Source organism: Dendropsophus ebraccatus, chromosome 15, assembly GCF_027789765.1.
Source record: "Dendropsophus ebraccatus isolate aDenEbr1 chromosome 15, aDenEbr1.pat, whole genome shotgun sequence".
Taxonomy (NCBI): Eukaryota; Metazoa; Chordata; class Amphibia; order Anura; family Hylidae; genus Dendropsophus; species Dendropsophus ebraccatus.
The window spans coordinates 11,204,971-11,230,360 of NC_091468.1; the positions used below are offsets into that span (position 1 = coordinate 11,204,971).

Consider the following 25,390-nt stretch of genomic DNA (forward strand, 5'->3'; position numbering starts at 1 on the left):
TCCATGCTTCCCGTGTTCTTCTCATTTCCGCCCGCTCCCCACAGCCACTGAAGCTTCTACACTTTTCTTTGAAGTGACAGGCTGCTCAGCCAATAACTCGCCGTGGCTCTGTCCCTTTTCGGCCTGTCACTTTAGAGATCAGCTCTGAAGTTCCAGCTGTGGCTGCAGGGCGCAGGAAGAAGCAAGAAGGATATCGGAAGCGTGTAGCGGTAACGTATATACTTTATTATTTACTATATTGCTGCACGATTATCTAGCTGTGTAATAGGCTAAAGAAATAAGCATTGATTTAGCAGATCGGCACTCATTTACTCTAGTGATCAGGCCACGAAATATAGACGTTAGTCACGATACAGTGATAGGTAAGCAAATTCAACCTCTGCCTCAAGTAAAGAAATTTTAGGTGCAACTCTGCCTTAAAATGGACACATTGGCCTACATTTACAAAAACTGTCTAAACTTAGACTAGACAATCTGTAAATATGCCAGATGTATCAGGCTGTTTGATAAATCTGTCACACTTTTAGGCTATGTTCACACTACGTATATGTCCGGCCGCATATTTTTTGCGGCCGGACATATATGTGTAAAACTCGGGATTTACGCAAGTTGCGGCCGGCTACGTACGGTCCGGAACTTACACCCGTAATCTACGTACGCTTCCCGAGCGGGGTATGTAGCGATCTGACAGCGGTCTTTTACTTGGATATCTTCGGCTAGCCCCGGACACCCCACAGAACCTTTTGGGTCCGCAAATCAAAGTGTAAAAGTAAAGAAATCACCACTCCGTACGGGACCGCATGTTACGCTACGGGCGTAAGTTACAGCATTTCCGTCCCGAAACATTGGTCTGGTTCATTTTTTACGGCGCCGCATACGATCCGGGCATAAGTTCTTACGTAGTGTGAACTGTGCAGCCGTAGATCCTATACTTTCCATTGTACGCAAACTACGTAAGTCTCCGACCGCTTATTCACGGAACGTGCTACGGCCGGAAACTTACATAGTGTGAACCCAGCCTAAGACTGTCTTGGGTGAAAAGTTTACATCATCTATAAATTGTCTTGAAGTCTGCCAGAATTACCAACTAGATTCAGGTACATTTTGTGGTGCAAAATAGACCACACCCCATTTTGCATAAACCCCACCCCTTTTTGTACCAGGTAGAAATGTGTCTGAAAGTGGTGGAAAAGTGTCTGAAATGCTGGGCCATTGTCTCCCAACTAATCAAGAGAATGGACGGTCATCTTAAAGGGATTATCTAATCATTTTAGAATTTATATTTATTTAAATAGATGTGGGTCTATAGGAAGTGTAGCCGCATTGGTTTGTAGAAAATTGGTAAAGCTTTCACATTATATTTTAATAAAACATGTCACTGTCACCATAAAAAACTTTTGACATGTCAGAGACATGTCAAAAAGTTTTGATCGGTCCGGGTCTGAGTGTTCACACCCATACCGAACGTAATAACAAGTCGGAAGAAGACTGATCAGTCAACCTGGACCGATCAAAATTTTTGACATTTCTCTCTGATGACCGTGACACTTTTAAAGGGAATCTGTCACTAGGTTTATGCCGTCTTAAATGACGGCAGCATAAAATAGTGATATAAATGCTGAACAGAGCGGTGTATTACTGACATCATTCTGTTCAGCCGTTCTCCTAATATGCAGGGGAATAGGATTCTTGTCACACCCCTCCCCCCGCCCTCCAGCTGTTGATTAACGGTTGACTGACTATACACAGCTTTGATAGATAACTGCCAATAAGAAGCTGGTGGTCAGTGTTTTCTGATGCTCATGAATATCCAGGACTACTGGGTTCACACACATAATGAAGAGGACTACTTATTGTCCATGTTATTCAGGAGGAGATCTCTGGATCAGCTGCACAGAATATTGTAAGTGATACATCATTCTGTTCAGCCATTGATTCTTTTAGTCTTGTCAAAATTGATCCACCATCTAAGTTTTCTGATACGAGACTTTTGACTGCATCGTACTAGACTTCTCAAGGGAATGGGGACACTTGCAAAGCTGAGCAACTTTTGCAAGGCTTAAAGAGACCCTGCCAGGAGGTTTATGTTGTCCTATCTCAGGGTAGCATAAACTAGTGACAGAGAAGCTGAACAGAATGATGTGTTACTTACACTGTTATGTGAAGCTGATCCAGAGATCTCCTCCTGAATAACATGAATAATAAGTAGTCCTCTCCATTATGTGCGTGAGCCCAGCAGTCCTGGATATTCATGAGAAACAGAAAATTCCACCCACCAGCTGCTGATTGGCAGTTATCTATCCATTCTGTGTATAGTCAGTCAGCTGTCAATCAGCAGATGGAGGGCGGGGGAGGGGTGTGGCAAGAATCCTATTCTCCTGCATATTAGGAGAACGGCTGAATAAAATGTTGTAATACACCGATCTGTTCAGCATTTTTGTCACTAGTTTATGCTGCCCTCATTTAAAACAGCATGAACCTAGTGACAGATTTCCTTTAACATATGGACATCAGTTAATTGCTTTTAGTTTTGGAGAGCATATTGGGAGTTGTAGTGTCTGAACAGTGACTTACATGTTGCAGGCCTTTGTAGTAGATAGAATATGCTCTGTTCTGTCAAGTCAAACTAAAAAACAATCACATAACAATGAGCTACTTAATGCACTTACTTTTAATGCAAATATGCATACTAAACCAAGGCATCAGCATCTGAATTGCAAATAAATTGGAAAAAAACCCTGGTAGATTAATGCAGCGGCACTATCCAATAGGCCATCTTTATGCAGGAATAGATTTTCGTACGGAAATCAAATACCACGACTGAAAGCTTTGTGTTTTTACCTCTACAACGAGCAGACACAAAGTCAATGTACTGTGTTTCTATTTTATTCCATTGCACTAACAGGCAGAAAATGGATGCAAAATGGTAACGCACCGCTAGAATCTGCATATCTTTATCTTTCACTTGCATGATGGCATTTTAATAGGCTACAATGATTATTCTTGAAGGCAATGTAGCTTGATTAGCTGATGGATAAATGAGATATTAGTACAGGTAATGTGCCGTATTAGAGGGATTATCACACACATATTCTAATCCTGGCCATATACCCAGTAATATTGTAACAAGGATCAGGTCATATTACCAGAGATGTGACACAGGAATGATCACAGGGCTATATATAGTGTATGAATAAATCTACCTTAAAAGGAGAAAAAAATAAAATATATATATATATAATACTGCCTCTTATGTACGAGAATACAACTATAATATTTCTCCCTAAGTACAGGAATATAACTCCTATAATACTGCTCCTATATACAGAAATATAACTCCTATAATACTGCTCCTATATACAGAAATATAACTCCTATAATACTGCTCCTATATACAGAAGTATAACTCCTATAATACTGCTCCTATATACAGGAATATAACTCCTATAATACTGCTCCTATATACAGAAATATAACTCCTATAATACTGCTCCTATATACAGAAATATAACTACTATAATACTGCTCCTATATACAAGAATATAACTACTATAATACTGCTCCCTATATACAGGAATATAACTACTATAATACTGCTCCTATATACAGGGATATAACTACTATAATACTGCTCCTATATACAGGAATATAACTACTATAATACTGCTCCTGTATACAGGAATATAACTACTATAATACTGCTCCTATATACAGGAATATAACTACTATAATACTGCTCCCTATATACAGGAATATAACTACTATAATACTGCTCCTATATACAGGGATATAACTACTATAATACTGCTCCCTATATACAGGAATATAACTACTATAATACTGCTCCCTATATACAGGAATATAACTACTATAATACTGCTCCCTATATACAGGAATATAACTACTATAATACTGCTCCCTATATACAGGAATATAACTACTATAATGCTGCTCAGTTTGTTTATGTTTCTCTTTTCATACATTGTTTCTTTTTAGCTCCATGTGATGTGCTGCCGCCCACTGCTGTATCTCTTCCTTCCTCTTTATACCTACATTGGTCTTCGCCCAAGAACCCAAATGGCATTATCACTCGATACATTTTATACATGGATGGAATTCAGATTCATACTGGGAAAGAGACAAGATGCCACATTAGTGGTAAGCAACAACAATTTTTATAAAATATAGTCTTATCTGCCATCTGTACCTTCTGTATAATATAGTATAACATGTATAATATAGTATAATATAGTATAATATAATATACAGTATAATATAGTATAACATGAGCATGGATTTAAAGGGGAATACTACTTCATACTAAAGATGAGTTGCATAAGAATTAAAGGGGTAGTCTACGTCCACAAATACATGCTGAAACATCCCCCTTTCTGGACACTAACAATTCATTCCTACATGTTGTTACTTTATTTGTCTCCTTCTCCCAGTTCTGACCTTGTTGCTTTGTGCTGAAGACAGAGAAAACTGTGTGTGAGCTGTTACTTGTGACCTCACTGTAACTACTCTCCTATCCTCAAAGAGCGCAGAAATAGAGCAAATACAGCCGGCCAGGGGCACTGTTTACATCAGCTGTCTCAGAAGGGAGGGAGGAGGAGGGGAGACAACGAGAACAGGTCTTATACAGTTTTCTGAGTTCAGCACAAACCAGCAAGCTCAGAACTGGAGGAATGAGATAGATAAAGTAATGACATGTATGGAATAAATTGTGAGTCTTCAGGGATACCCTTTTTATATGAAAACATGATTTTGTCTAGAGTTTTTTATGCTATATGTGTTCAAATGTGTCCACACAGTGGTTGTATAAGTGAATTGCAGCAGGTTTTACTAGCATGGTGCTTTGATGTATTGAATTAGTATCATGAAAAATTGTAGAAAGATAAGGTGGGTACATGTGTAGAGCCAAAAAGGTATACAAATGTTATAATATATCTCTAAGTAACCAATTAACCAATGCCTACAGCTGTACGGAGCTGTGCCTTAAAGGAGAATTCAGGTGAAAATTTTTGTTAAAGTATTACCAAAAGTTATACAAATCACCAATATACACTTATTATGGGAAATGCTTATAAAGTGCTTTTTTTCCCTGCACTTTCTACTGCATCAAGGCTTCACTTCATGGATAACGTGGTAATGTCACTTCCTGGATAACATGGTGATGTCACTTCCTGGATAACATGGTGATGTCACTTCCTGCATAACATGGTGATGTTACGACCCGACTCCCAGAGCTGTGGCTGCTGGAGAGGATGATGGCAGGGGGACACTGAGGGACACAGGGCACTGGAGGGACACTGAGCATCCCTCTGCCATCATCCTCACCAGCAGCCACAGCCCGCACAGCTCTGGCAGTCGGGTCGTGACATCACCATGTTATGCAGGAAGTGACATCACCATGTTATCCAGGAAGTGACATCACTGTGTAACCCAGGAAGTGACATCACTGTGTAACCCAGGAAGTGACATAACCATGTTATCCAGGAAGTGACATCACCATGTTATCCAGGAAGTGACATTACCACGTTACCCAGGAAGTGACATCACCATGTTATCCAGGAAGTCACATTTCCATGTAACCCAGGAAGTGACATCACCATGTTATCCAGGAAGTGACATTACCACGTTACCCAGGAAGTGACATCACCATGTTATCCAGGAAGTGACATCACCATGTTATCCAGGAAGTGACATCCCCATGTTATCCAGGAAGTGAAGCCTTGATGCAGTAGTAAGTGCAGGTAAAAAAGCACTTTATAAGCATTTCCCGTAATAAGTGTATATTGGTGATTTGTATAACTTTTAGGGGGCAATACAATACTTTTAAAATTTTTCGCCGGACTTCTCCTTTAACTTGTGGATCCTGACTACAGAGTCTGTAGTCAGGTACTATCAGCAGAAATAAGAGAATGTGTTGTTAGAAACAAAAGGGGTTTTGCGTCTGATTTTCATTTGTACTCAGCGTCTGGTGCATCCCGTATTAGTGTCCAGCTATAGAAAGCTATAGGTAGAATATCATGGAATATGGTGAACGCAATCAGATGAACCTTCATTCATTTGATGACTTAACATATATCCTTCTCACCCAATAAGGCACTCTGGCTTCTTTCTGTTTTGTACCCCAGCAGTAGTCATCTAGCACTGATAGACTCCAGGAAAGAATTCCAAATGTGAATGCGGAAAAGTATTATTATTTTTTTAATTCAATGTTGCACTTTACGGGCCTGTTCACACTGAGCAAATTCGGCGGAATTCTTTGAGCGGAGACGCACAAGCCCTCCCATAGACACACTTTTTGACACTGAGGCAGGTGTGATTGTGTGAATCAATGTTGTTCCCCATCTCTGACCCATGGAGAGCAACATGTTCACAGGCTGCCCCCTCTAGGCTCCATGTCTCTGGTGGCTTTGGGAATGGACATCATGTGGCACTGATCTCATAGCTGAAGCATTGGGATATTCAATGGATTTCCTATACTCAGCACCAGAGATTGCAGCATTTCAGCTGATCTCCTGTCACTGTCCAATCGGAAACTTAGCAGTGTGACTGATCGTTTTCCCTGACTGCCAGATGTCTAATGCTGACCTCCATACAGTCTGGTCATAGAGTCTGCCCCCAGAGCACCGATAAGACTGATCAATGATATGCAATATCATAGAATAGTGTATCTAATGATTACATGTAATAGTCTCCTCAGGGGACTTAAAAAGTATTTAAAGTGTCAATGCTGTATTTTTTTTTTTCCAGGAATAAATAGTCCAGGCGATTTCAAGAAACTTTGTAATTGGGTTTATTAGACAAATATGCCATTATCTGCATTCAAAAAGACTTTCCCCAGGTCCCCCCCCCCTCTCTCTCATCCACTGCTCGTTATCAGGAAATCTTGACTTTTTTACATCAGTCGGGCCCTGTGTAACCTATGGAGAGGGGAGGGGGAGGAGGGAGATTAGTCGCTAGCAGAGATCAAAGGATTACACAGTGGGAGCTGTGTGAAAGCCGATATTCAGAGGTCAGAGAGGTCAGTGCTGACTTCAGAGGAGAAAGCTCGGTGATGTAGCTGTAAATTAACTCTTTGTTGTCCTGTTTTAGTGCCTCATCTCCCTCTACCCCTCCCATCTCCATAGAGAACTATAAAGACAGGTGGAGAGCTTTAAACTGCTTTCTCATGATAAAAATGCATTTTTTTGGCTAATAAACCCAATGACAAAGTTTCTTAAAATTGCCTGTACTATTGATTTCTGCAAAAAAAAATAAAAATAAAATGAAACGACAGTGACACTTAAAAAAAAAAAAAAAAATATATATATATATATATATATATATATATATATATATTACACAGCTCCTCCCCCAATAAAAGTTTAAATCACCCCCATTTACCATTTTACAAATAAAAAACATAAAAATAAATAAAGGAACAAATGATATATCATAGCGTGCGCAAATGTCCGATCTACTAAGCTATAACAATCGTACGGTAAACGACGTAAATGAAAACAGAAAAAATATATATTTATCAGAAAGAAATTAATTAAAAAATCATTTTAAAAATTAAAAATTGTATACTAATAAAAACTAGAGATTGTGGCACAAAAAATTACACCCTAACTAGCCCTGTAGGTGATATAATCAAAGCGCTATGTCTCTTAGAAGGCAAGGAGGGAAATGCAAAAACGCTAAAATGAAAATTGGCGCCTGGTGACTAATACCAAAATCCACTATGTCCTTAAAGGGTTAAAGGGGAACTTCCAGCAGGTTATATGAATTTAACCTGCTGATAGCCCCTTATTGCACAGGAGATGCTGAGGAGTATCGTATGTCTCTCACCTTCTTCCTCAGCCCCGTTCATGGTCCAGTAAGACCATTAGGAGCACGGCTCGTCCTTTTCTAATTGTAATGAACGGAGCAGGTTGGCCAGAGTTGGGCTGGGTCCGTGCTATGGGGGCGGGGCAGTGCTCCTAACAGGTACCACAGTGCTCCTAATGGTCTTACGGGACAGTGAACTACTAACTGTACTGAAACGGTGCCGAGGAAGAAGGTGAGAGACATACCTTTCGCCTTGGTGTCTCCTGTGCAATAAAGACATACCAGCAGGTTAGGTTTTTCTAACCTGAGGAGAGTTCCCCTTTAATTTCACATAATGCATCAGATTAGACCTCTTAACCTTTGTGGTGAAACCCCTTTAAGGAGCGTTCATTGATTTGAGGTTTGACAAGGGGTTATATATTCCATTTATAATTCATATTCCATAGGTTGGGGGCAGATCCTATATAAATAGATGAAAATTTGTACTTTTTCCAATCCCTTCTCATCCGTATGGCAGGTATGGGTCCATGCTCTATTCCCAGTGAAGCGGCTACTATAGTAACATTAGGTTGTGAGGTCAGGGACCGTACAGCCACACATTGTGCCCATGCTATAAAATCATAAATAACATACGGGGCGCGGTACCGGCGGTCGTGTATTTTTCCGTGATACCACTTGTTATGTAAAACATGCAAAAAGAATATTGCATAAATCTCCCATTTCCATCTAGCGCGGGTTTGAGGTAGTGCCGCGCTGGGTCAGTTGTGACACTGAAAAATGACTGCAGTTACCGAACCTCCTGAAGGCCATTGAATTCCTCCTATAATAAATAGCATACATTTTAAGTCAAACTTTTTCATTCTTTATTCAAAGGTAATGGATTTTTGTCACCATAGAAACCCTGTTGTGTGTTTTTTTTTTTTTTTTAGATGAATACATACGGGATGAGAACATTTAGGTGTGAATATAAATGACCGTATTATGCATTATTAGTATCTGAAGGAAATACAAGAAATCACATACAGGTTATAGGTAGGATCACTATGGTGCCTCGGCCTTATAGAAAGATCTAATACCCGACGCTCAAAAAGAAAAACTTGTTGCCACACGCCATGTTTTTGGCCTTTTTTATGTTTATATACTTTATTAAACACACCAGGGTAGACATATTAAACTGTGTGCCAAAGAGCAGTTGCCCATAGCAACCAATCAGATTCCAGCTTTCAGTTTTCAAAATGAAAGCTGGAATCTAATTGGATACCATTGGTGGGTGCTCCTCTATGGATCGTTTTATACATGTCCCCTCGGCCTATAAAACACCATGCGGTGTAAGGTTTTTCTTTTAGTGTTCTTCCCATAAGCCTCTCTAGAAGACTATGGGGGAGATTTATCAAACATGGTGTAAAGTGAAACTGGCCCAGTTGCCCCTAGCAACCAATCAGATTCCATTTTGCATTCCTCACAGACTCTTTGGAAAATGAAAGCTGGAATCTGATTGGTTGCCAGGGGCGACTGAGCCAGTTTCACTTTACACCATGTTTGATAAATCTGCCCCTATTTTCACACATATTTTGAGGCATCAATTGGACGTTTTATGACTCAAATACATCTGTTTTACAGTGCCATTGAACTACATTACAGTCAGTGGAAGGGCGTTCGACAGTTGACAAGGGATGTTTTGTATTTTTTCTGGCACTATTAGATAGGTGTTAGGTCAAGGAGACATATGGGGGGAATTTTTTTAAAAGAAGTAATTTACATATCTAGAGTATATAATATTTATAAAACTTTTTTTTCCCTCCAGCATACCCCTTTATTATTTGAATACATGATCACACTATTATTTGAACACTACGCTGCTATTACTTGAGGACTGTTTTATAGTATATATTTATATTTTATAGTTTATAGTTTTATAGTATCACTGTATAGTTCTATATTCTGATCACTACATGACACGCTTCTAGAGATGAGCGAACCGGGTTCGGGTTCGAGTCCATCCGAACCCGAACGATCGGCATGTGATTAGCTGGGGCTGCTGAACTTGGATAAAGCTCTAAGGTTGTCTGGAAAACATGGATACAGCCAATGACTATATCCATGATTTCCACATAGCCTTAGGGCTTTATCCAACTTCAGCAGCCACCGCTAATCAAATGCCGAAAGTTCGGGTTCGGATGGACTCCAGCATGCTCCAGGTTCGCTCATCTCTACACGCTTCCTAGCACGCTGAATTTTATTATAGCTGTCATCTTTTTAATATTTTATCTGTATTCTAGAATTTCCTTTTTTCTCTTTAGAGCAGGGGTAGGGGGCTTAAGCTTGGCTGTCCAGGCATGATGGGAGTTGTAGTTCCGCAATGGCTGGAGAGCCACGGTCCCCTGCTTTAGAGGAACACATAGACATATATGCACAAAAAAGAAAAAAAAAGTCTTCCCTTGAATGATATGAATCTTAATCCAAAGTCCTGCTATCCCGTACAGCCCTGACATTGGTATTCATGCCCAATATTCATGGATGAGATCTCCAAAGTACAGTGACCTGTGTAAGTCGGAATGCCGACTCAGCGTTTCCAGAAGGCCAGGCCAAGCTGTCTGCGCTCGCTTAGAAAACTCTTTTTTTTTTTTTTTCTCCGTGTCCTTTTCTTCCTAACAGAAGGATGTTCCACGGCGTATTCATTAGATTAAATAGCACAGATCAGGGGAAAACGCATTATGTCTATTTCTAGCGAGCCTATTGTATCATTTTCTGCTGTGATGCATTAGTGTAGTGTTAAAATAAAATCTGCTTATTTAAAATCCTTTTAAATAGTGTTGCAGCTTTTCCCGCTGTTACAATCTGCTTTAGGATAGCAGTTATCCTTGCTGTGGATTTCAGTTAACCTTGCCACAGACACTAAGCCCGAAGCGATGCAGACTTTAAAGGGTTTTGATTATGAAGCAAAACCCTGTGGTGTCATTACAGTATAAAATCACAGCTGAACAAGCTCGGGATGTCTTGGCCTCCCCTCTTGAAATCGAGTCATTGTGTGTGCCACGCTAACTTTGCCTCATTTTCCCAAAATGCTCGACGGGTCTCGGGCTATTATGGTGCCGTGAACTTACTAAAAAAGATAAGTGGAAATAGCAGCCGAGCATTAAAGTATAAGTTGTCTCGGCGGGATCGGTGTCAGGGGACGCTACGCCACTGTGGGGTGAAGATTGTTGACTGGTGAGACGAGGGGGGCGCGAGGAAACTTTATATGGTACATCTACATTACTAATGACAAATGGCTCCTTCTCGCCGTCTTCTTCGAGTGCGCGGCGTGTAGTCCCATCCAAGACAGACGGAAAAGTAAGAAGCTTCCATATGATTTTCTGCCCAGATTTATTACTGTCGTTTGAAAGTGGACACACATTTGTGCTAGTTTATAGACAATGGGAGCATATTAGAAACTGCAGATATAAAATAATACCGTCCTATAATACCTAAATATTAGTACCCAAACAATACTACTTTATAGTGACCTTATAACACTGGTATATATTGCCTATGTGACACCACTGAATACTGCCTGAATAAGACTAGAACTCTATGAAAAGTCCACATAAGAGTTATCATAGACTACACAAAAAACACCGCCTTATAGTGCCTTCCCCACACTACTGTATATTGCTTCCGAACAATACACCCCCCCCCCCAAACAACCAACATTCAGAGTGCAAATAATGCCACCAAACAGTATCTAAATATTAGCAAAGAGCGAGGGCTTAGTTAGGATTTACGGGGCCCCATAGCAAAAAGCAGTATGGGCCCTATAAATCGTAGTATCCTAGGGTTCCCCTCTCCCACCACGGACGGCGCTCAAAGCAGCTCCCACAGAACCACCAACGCCCCCTCCACAGACCACCCCTCCCACTGGGATGATGCTCAGAGCGTCTCTCAGAGGCCACCCCTCCCCCCCTTGCCAATGCTCAGAGCAGCTCTCACAGACCACCCTTCCTCCCCCTTGACAGTGCTCAGAGCAGTTCTCACAGACCACCTCTTTCAGGATGCTCGAACACTGTCCCAGGGGGAGGACTGGTCTTTGAGAGCTGCTGTAAGTGTCGTCCTGGTGGGAGGGATGGTCTGAGTGACGGAGCCCCCTTGCCACACAAGCCCCATAGCAGTTGCGTGGTGTGCCTCCATGGTAGTTATGCCACTGACATAGAGCATCTACAACGTTGGTGAGCTCAGAACTAAATAAATATATATATATATATATATATATATATATATATACAGTATATTTAGGCATTGTATGATGGTAATCATAACATCACAGTATATATTGCTTACACAACACCTCCAGTGCCAAACTAAAACCACACAGTGCTTAAATTATACCCACAGTTCTGTGCTGATTTTATAGAATATAGACATCCTTCTAACCACTGATATATAGGATAGTACCACCAAACAATGCCTAAATATTATGTTGGGGGATCGCAAATTGTGCAACCTTATAATGTCCTTACATCACTGCTAGATAGTGCCCATACAACTCCACCAAACACTGGCCAAGTAAAATGACTAATCAGTGCCCAAAAATATAGTTGTAAGTGTTGCAAGAGAGTCCGTGTTCATCTTTCCCTCTCTGGTCTTGCTGATTTCCCCTGCCTTAAAAGTAGAATTGTCTTCTCAGTGTGGACTAAAGGCTTGTAGACTTCACACCATGATCACTATGAATGCGACCCAGATCTTTACGAGATGAAGGTAGCAGCCTGTACAGGATCTTTGGTGTATATTATGTTGCATACATGTTCTTGGTTGCTTATAGCTATTTTTGTCAGAGAACTGGAGAACTTGAAGCTGAGGGAGAGAGTGTCATGTGACCAAACTCCTTACATCCTTCACCACACTAGGAAGAAATACAAAGTGATCTAAACACTTGAACTTACATAATACTTCAATGTGTGCTGTACTAGGAGTGTCTAGCAGTGTGAATATATAGGAAAGTTATGATTCCCTGACACGGCTTCAGAAGCAGTGCACTTTTTTAAATGTCCTACCCTGGTGCAGTCTGATATGTACACTTCCCATTGACAGTTTCCAGCAGCAAAGCTTCATTCTGGTAGTACGGTCCCATTCAGGTCTTACTGGTGGTGACGTCACAACTCTTCTGGCCCTCTTTTTTACCCATTAATTTTAAAGACCAATACTCAGGGTCTCCAATGTATCTCTATGGTCACTGGCTTGCTGTCAGCTAATAAAAAGAGGTCACGTGAGCATCAGCGGGACCCGAACGGGATGAAGCCACGCTGCTGGAAACTGATCATCAATGATAAGTGTACATATCAGCCTGCAGTAGGGGAGGAAAGGTATCACTTACATTGTTTTGTGTAGCTGATTCAGAGATCTCCTCCTGAATAATATGGACAATAAGTAGTCCTCCCCATTATGGGCATGAGCCTAGTAGTCCTGGATATTCATGAGAAGCAGAAAATTCCACCCACCAGCTGCTGATTGGCAGTTATCTATCCATGCTGTGTATAGTCAGTCAGCTGTCAATCAGCAGATGGAGGGCGGGGGAGGGGTGTGGCAAGAATCCTATTCTCCTGCATATTAGGAGAACGGCTGAATAAAACGTTGTAATACACCGATCTGTTCAGCATTTTTGTCACTAGTTTATGCTGCCCTCATTTAAAACAGTATGAACCTAGTGACAGATTTCCTTTAACATATGGACATCTGGTTAATTGCTTTTAGTTTTGGAGAGCATATTGGGAGTTGTAGTGTCTGAACAGTGACTTACATGTTGCAGGCCTTTGTAGTAGATAGAATATGCTCTGTTCTGTCAAGTCAAACTAAAAAACAATCACATAACAATGAGCTACTTAATGCACTTACTTTTAATGCAAATATGCATACTAAACCAAGGCATCAGCATCTGAATTGCAAATAAATTGGAAAAAAAAAACCCTGGTAGATTAATGCAGCGGCACTATCCAATAGGCCATCTTTATGCAGGAATAGATTTTCGTACGGAAATCAAATACCACGACTGAAAGCTTTGTGTTTTTACCTCTACAATGAGCAGACACAAGAATTCTATTCTCCTGCATATTAGGAGAACAGCTGAAGAGAATGATGTAAGTAATACACCCATCTATTCAGCATTTCTGTCACTAGTTTATGCTGCCCTCATAGTTTAAGACCACATGAACCTAGTGACAGATTCCCTTTTAGATACTTTTTAAGAGATTCCTTAACCATATGACAACTTTCTACCCTTGTAGCTGGGATATGAGTATTAGAACACTGTAATAGTTGCACTTTTCTTTACTGTGTGGCACACTGTATAGTGCAGTTGTGCTCCCTGGAAACTATTGGTTGGTGGTGGCACAGAATGCTGCATCAGTTTCCTATTTAACATTGATCCGCCGACTCCAGAGGTGTCGGTGATGGCAAGTCACTGGCTGTTCACCTCTACCATCCTTATATGCAAATATACACTTTGTTTGTGGGGGCCCTTTTTAGATTATGCCCCCTATGTGCACAACCCCCTGAGACTTATATGGTACCATACAGTTCATATGGGTCTTAAACAGTGTAGTACAACATTTCCCATGATGGAACATCTACCATCAAGTGATGGCCCACTTTGACCCCTCCTTCTCCTCCATCAGGTTTACTACTGGAAATGCCATACCCGATGTCACCAACTATTACAGAAATGATGACATCAACTAAAGAATTTGTAGAAAAAAGGTCCAACATCATCCAATCATGAGCTTTACTCTTTATTAAAGGCCAAGATACGACGTTTGAGTCTTTATCAAGCGTACTTAACAAGGACTCCAATGGGGGTTGATACATTTGTAAGCTTGGCTTTCAATAAAGTGAAATAAAGTTTCAATAAAGTTTCAATGAGTGAAGCTCATCATTGGGTGCTGTTGGACCTCTTTTCTAAAAGCTACGTGAGCCCTCCCTGGGATTCTGGGATCTCCAATGTGACTCTATCCACCCCCTGCAAACATCAACTAAATTGTTGATTACCTTCTTAGAAACAGTATTGTAAATAGATGGAAATCTTAACATTGATGTAAAGACACAAAGTTACAGTAGGGTGCTTCTGAAAATGGGAGATTATCAATAGGGATACTAAAAGGTATTCACAGAAAACAGGTAGATGGGCAGAAGCCGCTTCCTAATTTTCTAATTTGCAAATGAATCATTGAGCAAGAAGAAAATCATTTTCCTCCTTAACCAATCATTTTTGTGCAAATTGAGATCAATGACGTTCTCCCGACACCAGCCTGAAATCAATAGGAGAGAGGCCATCATTCATGGGCCTCCCTGACAGTAATCTGAGTAGTGTCCATAAGCGACAGTACAATATCCTAGAACACCCCCCACACCTCCCCCATGTAACGCCTGTGGATCCATCTCTAATATCACCAGCGCTCATCTACTTTTTTTAACATCCATAGAAGACTGTGCTTGATTTTATGTAAATCAGGTAATCAAGCAAATGGTGAAGGGCGGCGTCACCGTAATAACCCGGGCAGCAACCATGAAGACAACACACTGGGTGTAATATCTTCATAATGTCACATACCGAAGAGGGAGGAAAGGAAGAGGGATTTTTTTTTTCTTGCAATGAGTTTTAATTTACCATTGGTGATTGCTACTATATTTTATGGCTGGAATGTCACATAAATCATAGGGGTTTACGTATGATAGATAGATAGATAGATAGATAGATAGAGAGATAGATAGATAGGAGATAGATAGATAGATAGATAGATAGATAGATAGGAGATAGATAGGAGATAGATAGATAGGAGATAGATAGATAGGAGATAGATAGATAGATAGATAGATAGATAGATAGATAGATAGATAGATAGATAGGAGATAGATAGGAGATAGATAGATAGGAGATAGAGAGATAGATAGATAGATAGATAGATAGGAGATAGATAGATAGATAGATAGATAGATAGGAGATAGATAGATAGATAGATAGATAGGAGATAGATAGATAGATAGATAGATAGATAGATAGATAGATAGATAGATAGATAGGAGATAGATAGGAGATAGATAGATAGGAGATAGAGAGATAGATAGATAGATAGATAGGAGATAGATAGATAGATAGATAGATAGATAGATAGATAGATAGATAGATAGATAGGAGATAGGAGATAGATAGATAGATAGATAGATAGATAGATAGATAGATAGATAGGAGATAGATAGATAGATAGATAGATAGATAGATAGATAGATAGATAGGAGATAGATAGATAGATAGATAGATAGGAGATAGATAGATAGATAGATAGATAGATAGATAGATAGGAGATAGATAGATAGATAGATAGATAGGAGATAGATAGATAGATAGATAGATAGATAGGAGATAGATAGATAGATAGATAGATAGGAGATAGATAGATAGATAAATAGATAGATAGATAGATAGAAAATGTAGAGCAGCACTCCAAGGAACAGTCTGTGGTGCAAGCGGTTAATCCTGACCAGGGATTCTGTAGCTAGTCCAATGGTATATATCCCGCAGCACACAAAAGATAAGTGTAAAAAAATGTGAAGTTTATTCCATCAGTGAAAAAACATGCAGCATAAGAAGTGACGCAACGTTTCGATGATCTCCATCATCATTTTCAAGCGTGCAAAGCAGTGAACAAGGCAAGTGTTTATACAGGTGTAGTAATTACAAACAGCAAATCATTGGTCAAAATAAAGAAGGCAAATTATTCAGCATGTGTGATGATTCATTCAGGTGAGCAAAGTCCTAGTGCAGTACGATCGCATTACTGCGAATAATGGTCCCACATGTGAAAAAGTGTCCATAAAAAGAGACTTGAAATATCAAACAGAGACCTCTTCATATAATATGGATAAATCAAATAAACAAACGATGTCTTGCTTAAAGTAGATCCGGACTCCCGAACTCACTCTCCCAGACACGGATTACGTAGCACACACGTGATCACGGTACTGGTCACATGTAGGGAAGGAATTTCATTCATAAAAAACTGCTGTAGTACAGACTGCAGGAGAATCACAAGATCATGTAGGCAAACTAACTGTACCGGCTCAGGGGAAGTTCAGGCATCACCAACCTGGATCCTCGCCTTCACTATTGCTGTGTATCGCTCAGCCGTCGCACTCAATGAGTACAGCGGTGTATGCAACACACAGGACACCCCTTCAACGCCGGATGGCCCCTCCAGGCCGTATTCACACAGAGTAGCTAGTATAATATAGAAAATTCTCCTGGTCATGGTCCATACTCGCAGAGAAAATGTTGCCGTGTCAATAAATGAGGTGAGTTCAGTTGTCCATATGATCTGCAAAAGATAAATAGAAAAGTAAATATAAAATAATGTATATACAATAGGTATAAATACTAGATGTCACATATTTTCACCAACATGGGGTAATCCAGGGAAGCAGAAAAAGGGCAAACCATCATCTGTACATACCCCTGCTGACCTTATATTCCACGTTAAGGCCACTAGGGGCCAATGTTTTTAATTCATAAATCCATTGGAGTTCTTTGCGTTTGAGTAATGTCAGTCTATCACCCCCACGTTTCGGGGGCAAAATCCTATCTATAAGCATGAACTTGAGGTCTCTCTCAGTATGCCCAGCGTCTGTAAAGTGTTTAGAGACAGGACGGTCTAATCTCTTTTTTATGATTATGTATCGGTGGTGATTGATACGTGTCTTAAAGTCATGTGTAGTTTCCCCCACAAATACTTTATTACATGGACACCACAAGGTGTAAATTACCCAATCCGACTCACACGTAAGGAAATGTTTAATTTCATATTTTTTGTTTGTCAGTGGGTGGATAAAATGTGTACCCTTGTTCATATACTTGCAATTGATGCATCTCACACATGGATAGGAGCCTTTCTTAGGAGGTGCCAGGTATCGTTGTGTTGTAACAGTAGGACCAGTGATGTCAGCTTTGACCAATGTATCCCTGAGATTGGGTCCACGTCTGTAAGAAAGCAGTGGGGGAACCTGAAATTCAGCAATATTAGGATGTGTGTTCTTAATTACACTCCAGTGTTTGTTAATAATATTACCGATCTTAGAGGAGAAATGTGGAAAGGTGGAAATGAAGGGAATACGTTCTACTCCTGTGTCTCTATTGGCCCTTTGTAAAAGTTTCTTTCTCTCAATCTGTGTAGTTTTGTTGCGACACTCCTGTAGTAATCCTGTGGGGTAACCCCTTGCCCTGAATTCATCCACCATATTATTCAAAGTATTGTCCAAATGCTCATCACATTGGACAATCCTACGCGCCCTCATCATCTGGCTGATGGGCAATGCCCTAACCATTTTAGATGGGTGGCAGCTAGAAAAGTGTAGGGTATTATTGCAATCTGTGGGTTTTTTGTAAAGACTGGTAACCACTCCAAGAACTCCAATGGATTTATGAATTAAAAAGATTGGCCCCTAGTGGCCTTAACGTGGAATATAAGGTCAGCAGGGGTATGTACAGATGATGGTTTGCCCTTTTTCTGCTTCCCTGGATTACCCCATGTTGGTGAAAATATGTGACATCTAGTATTTATACCTATTGTATATACATTATTTTATATTTACTTTTCTATTTATCTTTTGCAGATCATATGGACAACTGAACTCACCTCATTTATTGACACGGCAACATTTTCTCTGCGAGTATGGACCATGACCAGGAGAATTTTCTATATTATACTAGCTACTCTGTGTGAATACGGCCTGGAGGGGCCATCCGGCGTTGAAGGGGTGTCCTGTGTGTTGCATACACCGCTGTACTCATTGAGTGCGACGGCTGAGCGATACACAGCAATAGTAAAGGCGAGGATCCAGGTTGGTGATGCCTGAACTTCCCCTGAGCCGGTACAGTTAGTTTGCCTACATGATCTTGCGATTCTCCTGCAGTCTGTACTACAGCAGTTTTTTATGAATGAAATTCCTTCCCTACATGTGACCAGTACCGTGATCACGTGTGTGCTACGTAATCCGTGTCTGGGAGAGTGAGTTCGGGAGTCCGGATCTACTTTAAGCAAGACATCGTTTGTTTCTTTGATTTATCCATATTATATGAAGAGGTCTCTGTTTGATATTTCAAGTCTCTTTTTATGGACACTTTTTCACATGTGGGACCATTAATCGCAGTAATGCGATCGTACTGCACTAGGACTTTGCTCATCTGAATGAATCATCACACATGCTGAATAATTTGCCTTCTTTATTTTGACCAATGATTTGCAGACACAGTAGTGCCTTGGATTACGAGCATAATTCGTTCACGCACTGCGCTTGAAATCCAAATCCACTCTTAAACCAAAGCAAATTTTCCCATAAGAAATCACAGAAATGCAGATAATTGGTTCCACACCCCAAAAATAATGATTTTTTTTTATTCTAAATAACATGTAAAATAAATTAAACAAACATTTAGAAACAGCTGAATATGTGATATTATAAGTTACTGTACAGTATAGCAATCAGCATGTGGTGTATAATGTATAGTAACTGCATAACCCTGATAACACAGCAGCAGTTTGTAGATACAGGATGGAGCTGCAGATCCTCATAATGCAGGAGTGTAGTACAACAGGTTAGAATAGAGAAGCAGGGCTGCTGTCAGAGGTCTGTGTGGTCACATGACAGCAATGGGGAAGGGGGGTGTGTTCAGCATGGACCAATCAGGACTGATAGAGACTGCAGGGAGTATGAAGGAATGAGCAGGGCGGATGTGGGCACATAGATGCAGCGCTCTCTGTCCGGGGAGAGAGGGGTTACAGCTATGGAGAGATTACCTCCACAATCCTGTCCTCTGATGCAAGCCCCAGCCTGAAGTGGATTTGCTATGATTTGGAAGGTGAGGGAGACTTCCTGGGTCAGAGTACAGGGCTGTAGACCCCACTATGTAGACCAGGAATGGGGAACCTTCGGCCCTCCAGCTTTTGTAAAACTACAATTCCCATCATGCCTGGGCAGCCAAAGCTTTAGCTTTGGCTGCTCAGGCATGATGGTAATTGTAGTTTTGCAACAGCTGGAGGCCGAAGATTCCCCATCCCTGATGTAGACCATGCCCCTCCCCCACTCCCCCTCCCACCCAGCACAGGGAGCTCTTAAACCAAAGCAATGCTCTTATACCAAGTCATGATTTTGAAAAACTGTGAGCTCTTAAACCCAAACGCTCTTAAACCAAGTTACTCTTAAATCAAGGTACCACTGTGTGTGTATATATAATATATATATATATATATATATATATATATATATATATATATATATGGATTAGGTCAGAGACAGTGCTTGTGGTGGCCATACTGAAAGTTTAGGGTTTAACCCTCTGCCATTACATTATATCTCCCCCCTCTCATTTACCAGTTCATCTTCTTTGAGAGAGAACTTTGTTGCTGATAGTTATCGGGAAAAAAAAAATGGAGAAATGTAATTTATCCTGAGTTGTTACAATAGGCAGATAAGTACAAGATAGCGTGGCATGGGATAGCCGACCCCCCACCTCCCGCACCTGCTCTCATCTGATAAGGGAGATCTGTCTGTTCCCATTCATTAATCCCTCTGTATCACAATCTTGTATCTTAAAAGCAAAAAAATAAAATAAAATCATTTATATGTCAGGAATAGATCTGTAATACACAAGCATATAAACCAATATACCATTCAATGAATATTGATGGAGGCTGACGGATTTACTATAATTTACCCCAGATATTGGCATAAATTATAGCAGTAATCTATACCAGCCTATAGTGGCAGTGGTGACCGTTCCTCTACAACATTGATAATTTGAGTTCCCATACACCCAATACTTTTATCAGCCTGCAGAGGATTCGCCCGTCAATCTACGGTGTATGGGGCTCTCCAGAAAAAAACACCAATAGAAGTTGTCAGTGGTAATAACTGTTGGCCGTGATTGAAAATCATCACCCAACCCCTATGTTCTGAGGGAGAAAAGCTGTGGCAAGATCTTTCTTGCTGCAGCTTACCCCTCTCCATAGAAAACAAAAAATGCTTGGCTGTGGTTAATGTGTATGGGGCCGACAGGAGAGATGAATGACAGACGAACAGTTATTAAAAGTTTATATTGACTTTTAGTCCTCAGCTCCCAATGGTGACACTCAGTTGCCCCACAGTGGTGACATTCCCAGTTCCCTAACAATGGTGGCAGACTCAGTTGACCCACAATAATGGCAGACTCACTTGACCCTTAATGGTGGCACACTCACTTGGCCCACAATGGTGGCAGACTCCGTTGACCCACAATGGTAGCAGACTAATTTGACCCACTATGGTGGCCAACTTGACCCACAATGGTGGCAGACTCCGTTGACCCACAATGGTGGCAGATTCCTTTGACCCACAATGGTGACAGACTCACTTGACCCACAATGGTAGCAGACTCACTTGACCCACAATGGTGGCAGACTCGACCCACAATAGTAACAGACTCCGTTGACCCACAATGGTGACAGACTCCATTGACCCTCAATGGCGGTAGACCCAGTTCTTTGACAATAGTCACAGACTCATTTCTCTCCCACAATGGCAACACAATGGCTTCCTCCATAAAGGTGAAAGCCGCATTCTTCTCATAATAGTAACAGCCGCAGTGAACCCGCAATAATGGGAGTTTTGGTTCTCTTGTAATGGTGATAGACCTAGTTACCCCATAGTGGTGATAGCAAGAGGCATAACCAGCAGCTCTTGGGCACCAATGGAAAAAAAAAATAAGCCATCACCTACCATGTGCTATTTATCCACCAACACTGGAGTCATCATATGTGGCACAGAGGTCTTTGGGCCCCCATGTTGTGAGTGCATGTGCCTTCTCTGCACCCCATGGTGCCGCCCCGTGAGTACATAATGGTGACATCCTCCATGAGTCCATAATGGTGACAGTGTCCCACAACAGCTCTATCACTTACCAGATCTCTCTTCTGTCATGTTGACAGCCACAATTTCACGCACTAGCCACAAATTTCCCTGCAGGCAGCGGTGGCCAATAATAGAAAGTCAACAATTGGCCATAGCAATAATGACCACAGTGCTCCCATTAAAGTACAACTCCAGCGGTAACTTTTATCTGCCAATTAAAACACATTGCAAAAGTTATATAACGTTGCAATGTGTTTCAATAACCTTTCTGCCCCCCCCCCCTCTTTACCCCCATTACCAATTGGCTGAAAAACCTGTAAGCCGTCTATTACTTACCAGCCAATGAAAAGGCTGGAGAGTGGTTAGGTGAGAATAGGATCTCTTTTATTTCTTAGGCAACCTCTAGCTCTACAGTTTATAAAACAATTTAATAGTCTAAGTACCTATTTAACTTTATTTGTTACCTTTGTTGTAAATGTAAGTGAAGCACCTGGAGTCACTGGGGTGTAACACAGCACTGTAACAGCAGAGTCATGGAATCACCTCTCTACATTCAGCCCTCCCTCTGCTGCAAGCACGCCTCTTGTCTGATGAATGACAGCTGATGTCAAAGCAGGGAGTGAGGCCTATCAGGCAGGAGGCGTGCTTGCAGCAGGGGGAGAGATGACTACTTGACTCAGAGCTGCGATAAAAAGCAACAAGTACATCATTTATATACAGCCCAGGCCACAAAGTTTAATATCACATAAATCTGTAGAATGGATATCAAACCACATCATCTACATCTACATCACACAGTGCATTCCGTAAGGATTCTAGTTATAGGTGTCACAATCCAATTCCCTTCTGTGTACGTATTGTAGCTCTGTGCATATATAGTTCACAATAGTAATACGACTGCAGCACTCCCAATGTAGTGAAAGCGATGTATTTCCATGAGCCAATAAATCACCGATTTGTTTTCACTACATGTTATTATTATTTTTATTATTTTATTTTATTTTTTTATCTCAATTTTTATTTGATTTTTGAAGTTTTTCAAAACTTTTGCAAGTACTGAGAAAGTACAAAATATAACAATACAATGGTCAAATTAAGAAGCAGGTATGATACAATCATGTCCTTAAAGCCCTTGGTATGTAACATGCACCGCAGAATGTGAGGGAGCCTAAATTTTAATGTGAAGAGTCATACTCGCTTCATACAGGTTAGGATAGTAAAAAAACACAGTAATCCTCAGCTATAATGCGAGATATAGAAAAATCATAAAACACAAATAAAACAGGCGATATTCCTGCAAGTCCAAATAAGCCAAGCCTGACAATATATGCCAATTGCAAAGTTTAGAGTTCAGTGACACCAGAAGTATATAGTAACCACATCCAACCTCCTAAAGGGGTATAAGAGGCTAGGGGTATTTTTCGTGTATGGCCGGGAAGGGGTTGGATATAGATGCCACCGTCCACTTACCTCCCCAGTTCCAGCGCCGGGTTCCAGATTGCGCCGGAAGCAGCTGCAGGATGGGAGAACGGGGCACTGCGATCCGGAACCTGGCGCTGGAACCGGGAAGGTAAGTGGATGACGGCATCTATATCCAATCCCTCCCCGGCTATACACGAAAAATACCCCTTAAGTCATAACGTAAGGAATATAACCCTGAGTTTAGGGGTGACTGTCCATGAATCTTTTTGATTTAGCCCATCATGCATTAAATGTCTGCAATGAACCCAGTTTTATATGAATAGAACAATTCATTGTGCAATTAGATTGTACCACATTCAAGATCTCCGTGATAGAGCGAAGAGCAATACTCTTCCAGTTCTGCGCTACTTTAGGTTTGGTCGCAGTAAGTACATGAATCATAATGGAAATGTCAGCATGGATAAGGTGGTCTAGGCCCATGTGTAGCAAGGCAACCTCCGGGCCCCACTTAATCATGTACCCTATGATACGAGCTAAGACGGAGTGAATTCTCTTCCACAATGGTTGAATAATAGCATACTGCCACCACACATGCATTAATGAGCCCTCTTCCGTCTTGCACCTCCAATAGGCCTTAGAGCATGTGGGAAACATTTTAGAAAGTCGTAGCGGCGTGAGATACCATCTATATAAAAACGTGCGTGCCGCTTCCACATGATTGGCACAGTGTGAATATTTACAGCTATATGTTAATGTGTCCATCCATTGAGTATCTGAAAACTGTAGCTGAAGGTCGGATTCCCACTTCTCCTTAAAGGAGAACAGTGGTTTAAAGGGATGGAGGGCTGCGTATGCTCATGAGATGGGAGGGTGGATTTATGCCATAAAAATACACTTCATACAGGGAGCGTGTGGTGGGTTGTGCCATTGGAAGTGTAGCTATGTACTGCCTCAATTGGAGATACTTAAAAAAGTCTTAGCGTGGCATGTTGTAAACAGCGGAGATATGTTCAAAAGTGTGTAACTTCCCTTCCGATAAAAAACCCTTTATAGTTGGAATGCCCTTCTAGATTCACTCACTATATTTGGAATAAGATATTTTTTGCTTAATAACCCAAAGGGGACATCGCTGTAGTGAGTCTGTAGGAGGAGGGCAGAGTTAGCTACACCTTTCCGTAAGGCAGATGAACAACATATATGGACAAAGAGGAGCGCTAATATAGTGTAGCATGGACAATATCAGTGGGAAAATTACTTGAAAGTGGACCAAACTAACCTGGGGGTGTTGTGCAAACCTTAGGCACAACACTAGTAGGCTTTTTTGTTATATCAGTCCGCTGCCCGGCCTCTGGTTCTCTGCTCCTGGCACCCATCCTAATGCCAAAGCATTAAAATGCAGTTTGGAATTGACCATACATACAGCCATGGCGCAGGACGCCCAAAATAACTCCAAGGACTTCACGAGTGTCTTTCTTGGGCGTTTATTCACACTAGGCTTAAAAATGGGTGATGCGTTTTGGTCTAACACCTTTATCAAGCTCCTCCTCACTGCAAAACGCCAAGTACTGCCGCCAAGTCTTGGCGTTTTGCAGTGAGGAGGAGCTTGATAAAGGTTGTTTTTTTTTAAGCCTAGTGTGAATAAACGCCCAAGAAAGACACTTGTGAGGTCCTTGGAGTTATTTTGGGAGTCCTGCGCTGTGGCTGTATGGATGGTCCAATGGTCAATACCAACCTATACCTTTCTGTACATCAACCACAGCTTTTAAAGTTAAACACGGAATGGGGGGGCGCGGGGTAGCACCAGGTAAATGTACACTCCCAAAAAATAACATGGGATTAGACACACCCGCCAGTGACAACTCTATACCTACCCATTATTTAGTACGATCTGCCATCCATAGACTTTTTATTTAATCTAGTATGGCCGGGTGGTAGTATTTTGGGCACCCCAGGCCATCTAACTTAGGAGGAAGGCATTGGGTCTGTGTGGACACTCTCGCTTTCTGGCCTTTCTAAATGAAACCCATAAGTACTTTCTGTAAATGCTTTAAATCTAATTTTTTTCATTGTTCAAGAATAGAACACCAAAGCTATAATAGCCGAGAATGGGCAGGTTGATCAGTTGGGTGATCATAACAGTGTAGGTTTATATGGTTTATAGTTTGGACTAAAGCAACATGACCCCTATGGGCATGGCAGGGTATGCCATCAGTGGATGGGCATTGTATGCTCTGGTACATTC

At 41.0% G+C, this 25,390-nt stretch overlaps 1 protein-coding gene across 1 annotated transcript in view; it reads left to right on the plus strand.

Moving 5' to 3' along the window:
• The window catches only part of USH2A (usherin), a 504,580-nt gene that overhangs the window by 224,162 nt on the left and 255,028 nt on the right, over positions 1-25,390 (plus strand). Inside the window, exon 31 of the mRNA XM_069955428.1 lies at positions 3,997-4,158. Within this exon, the coding sequence (XP_069811529.1) occupies positions 3,997-4,158 (162 nt within the window). The remainder of the gene's footprint in view (positions 1-3,996; positions 4,159-25,390) is intronic.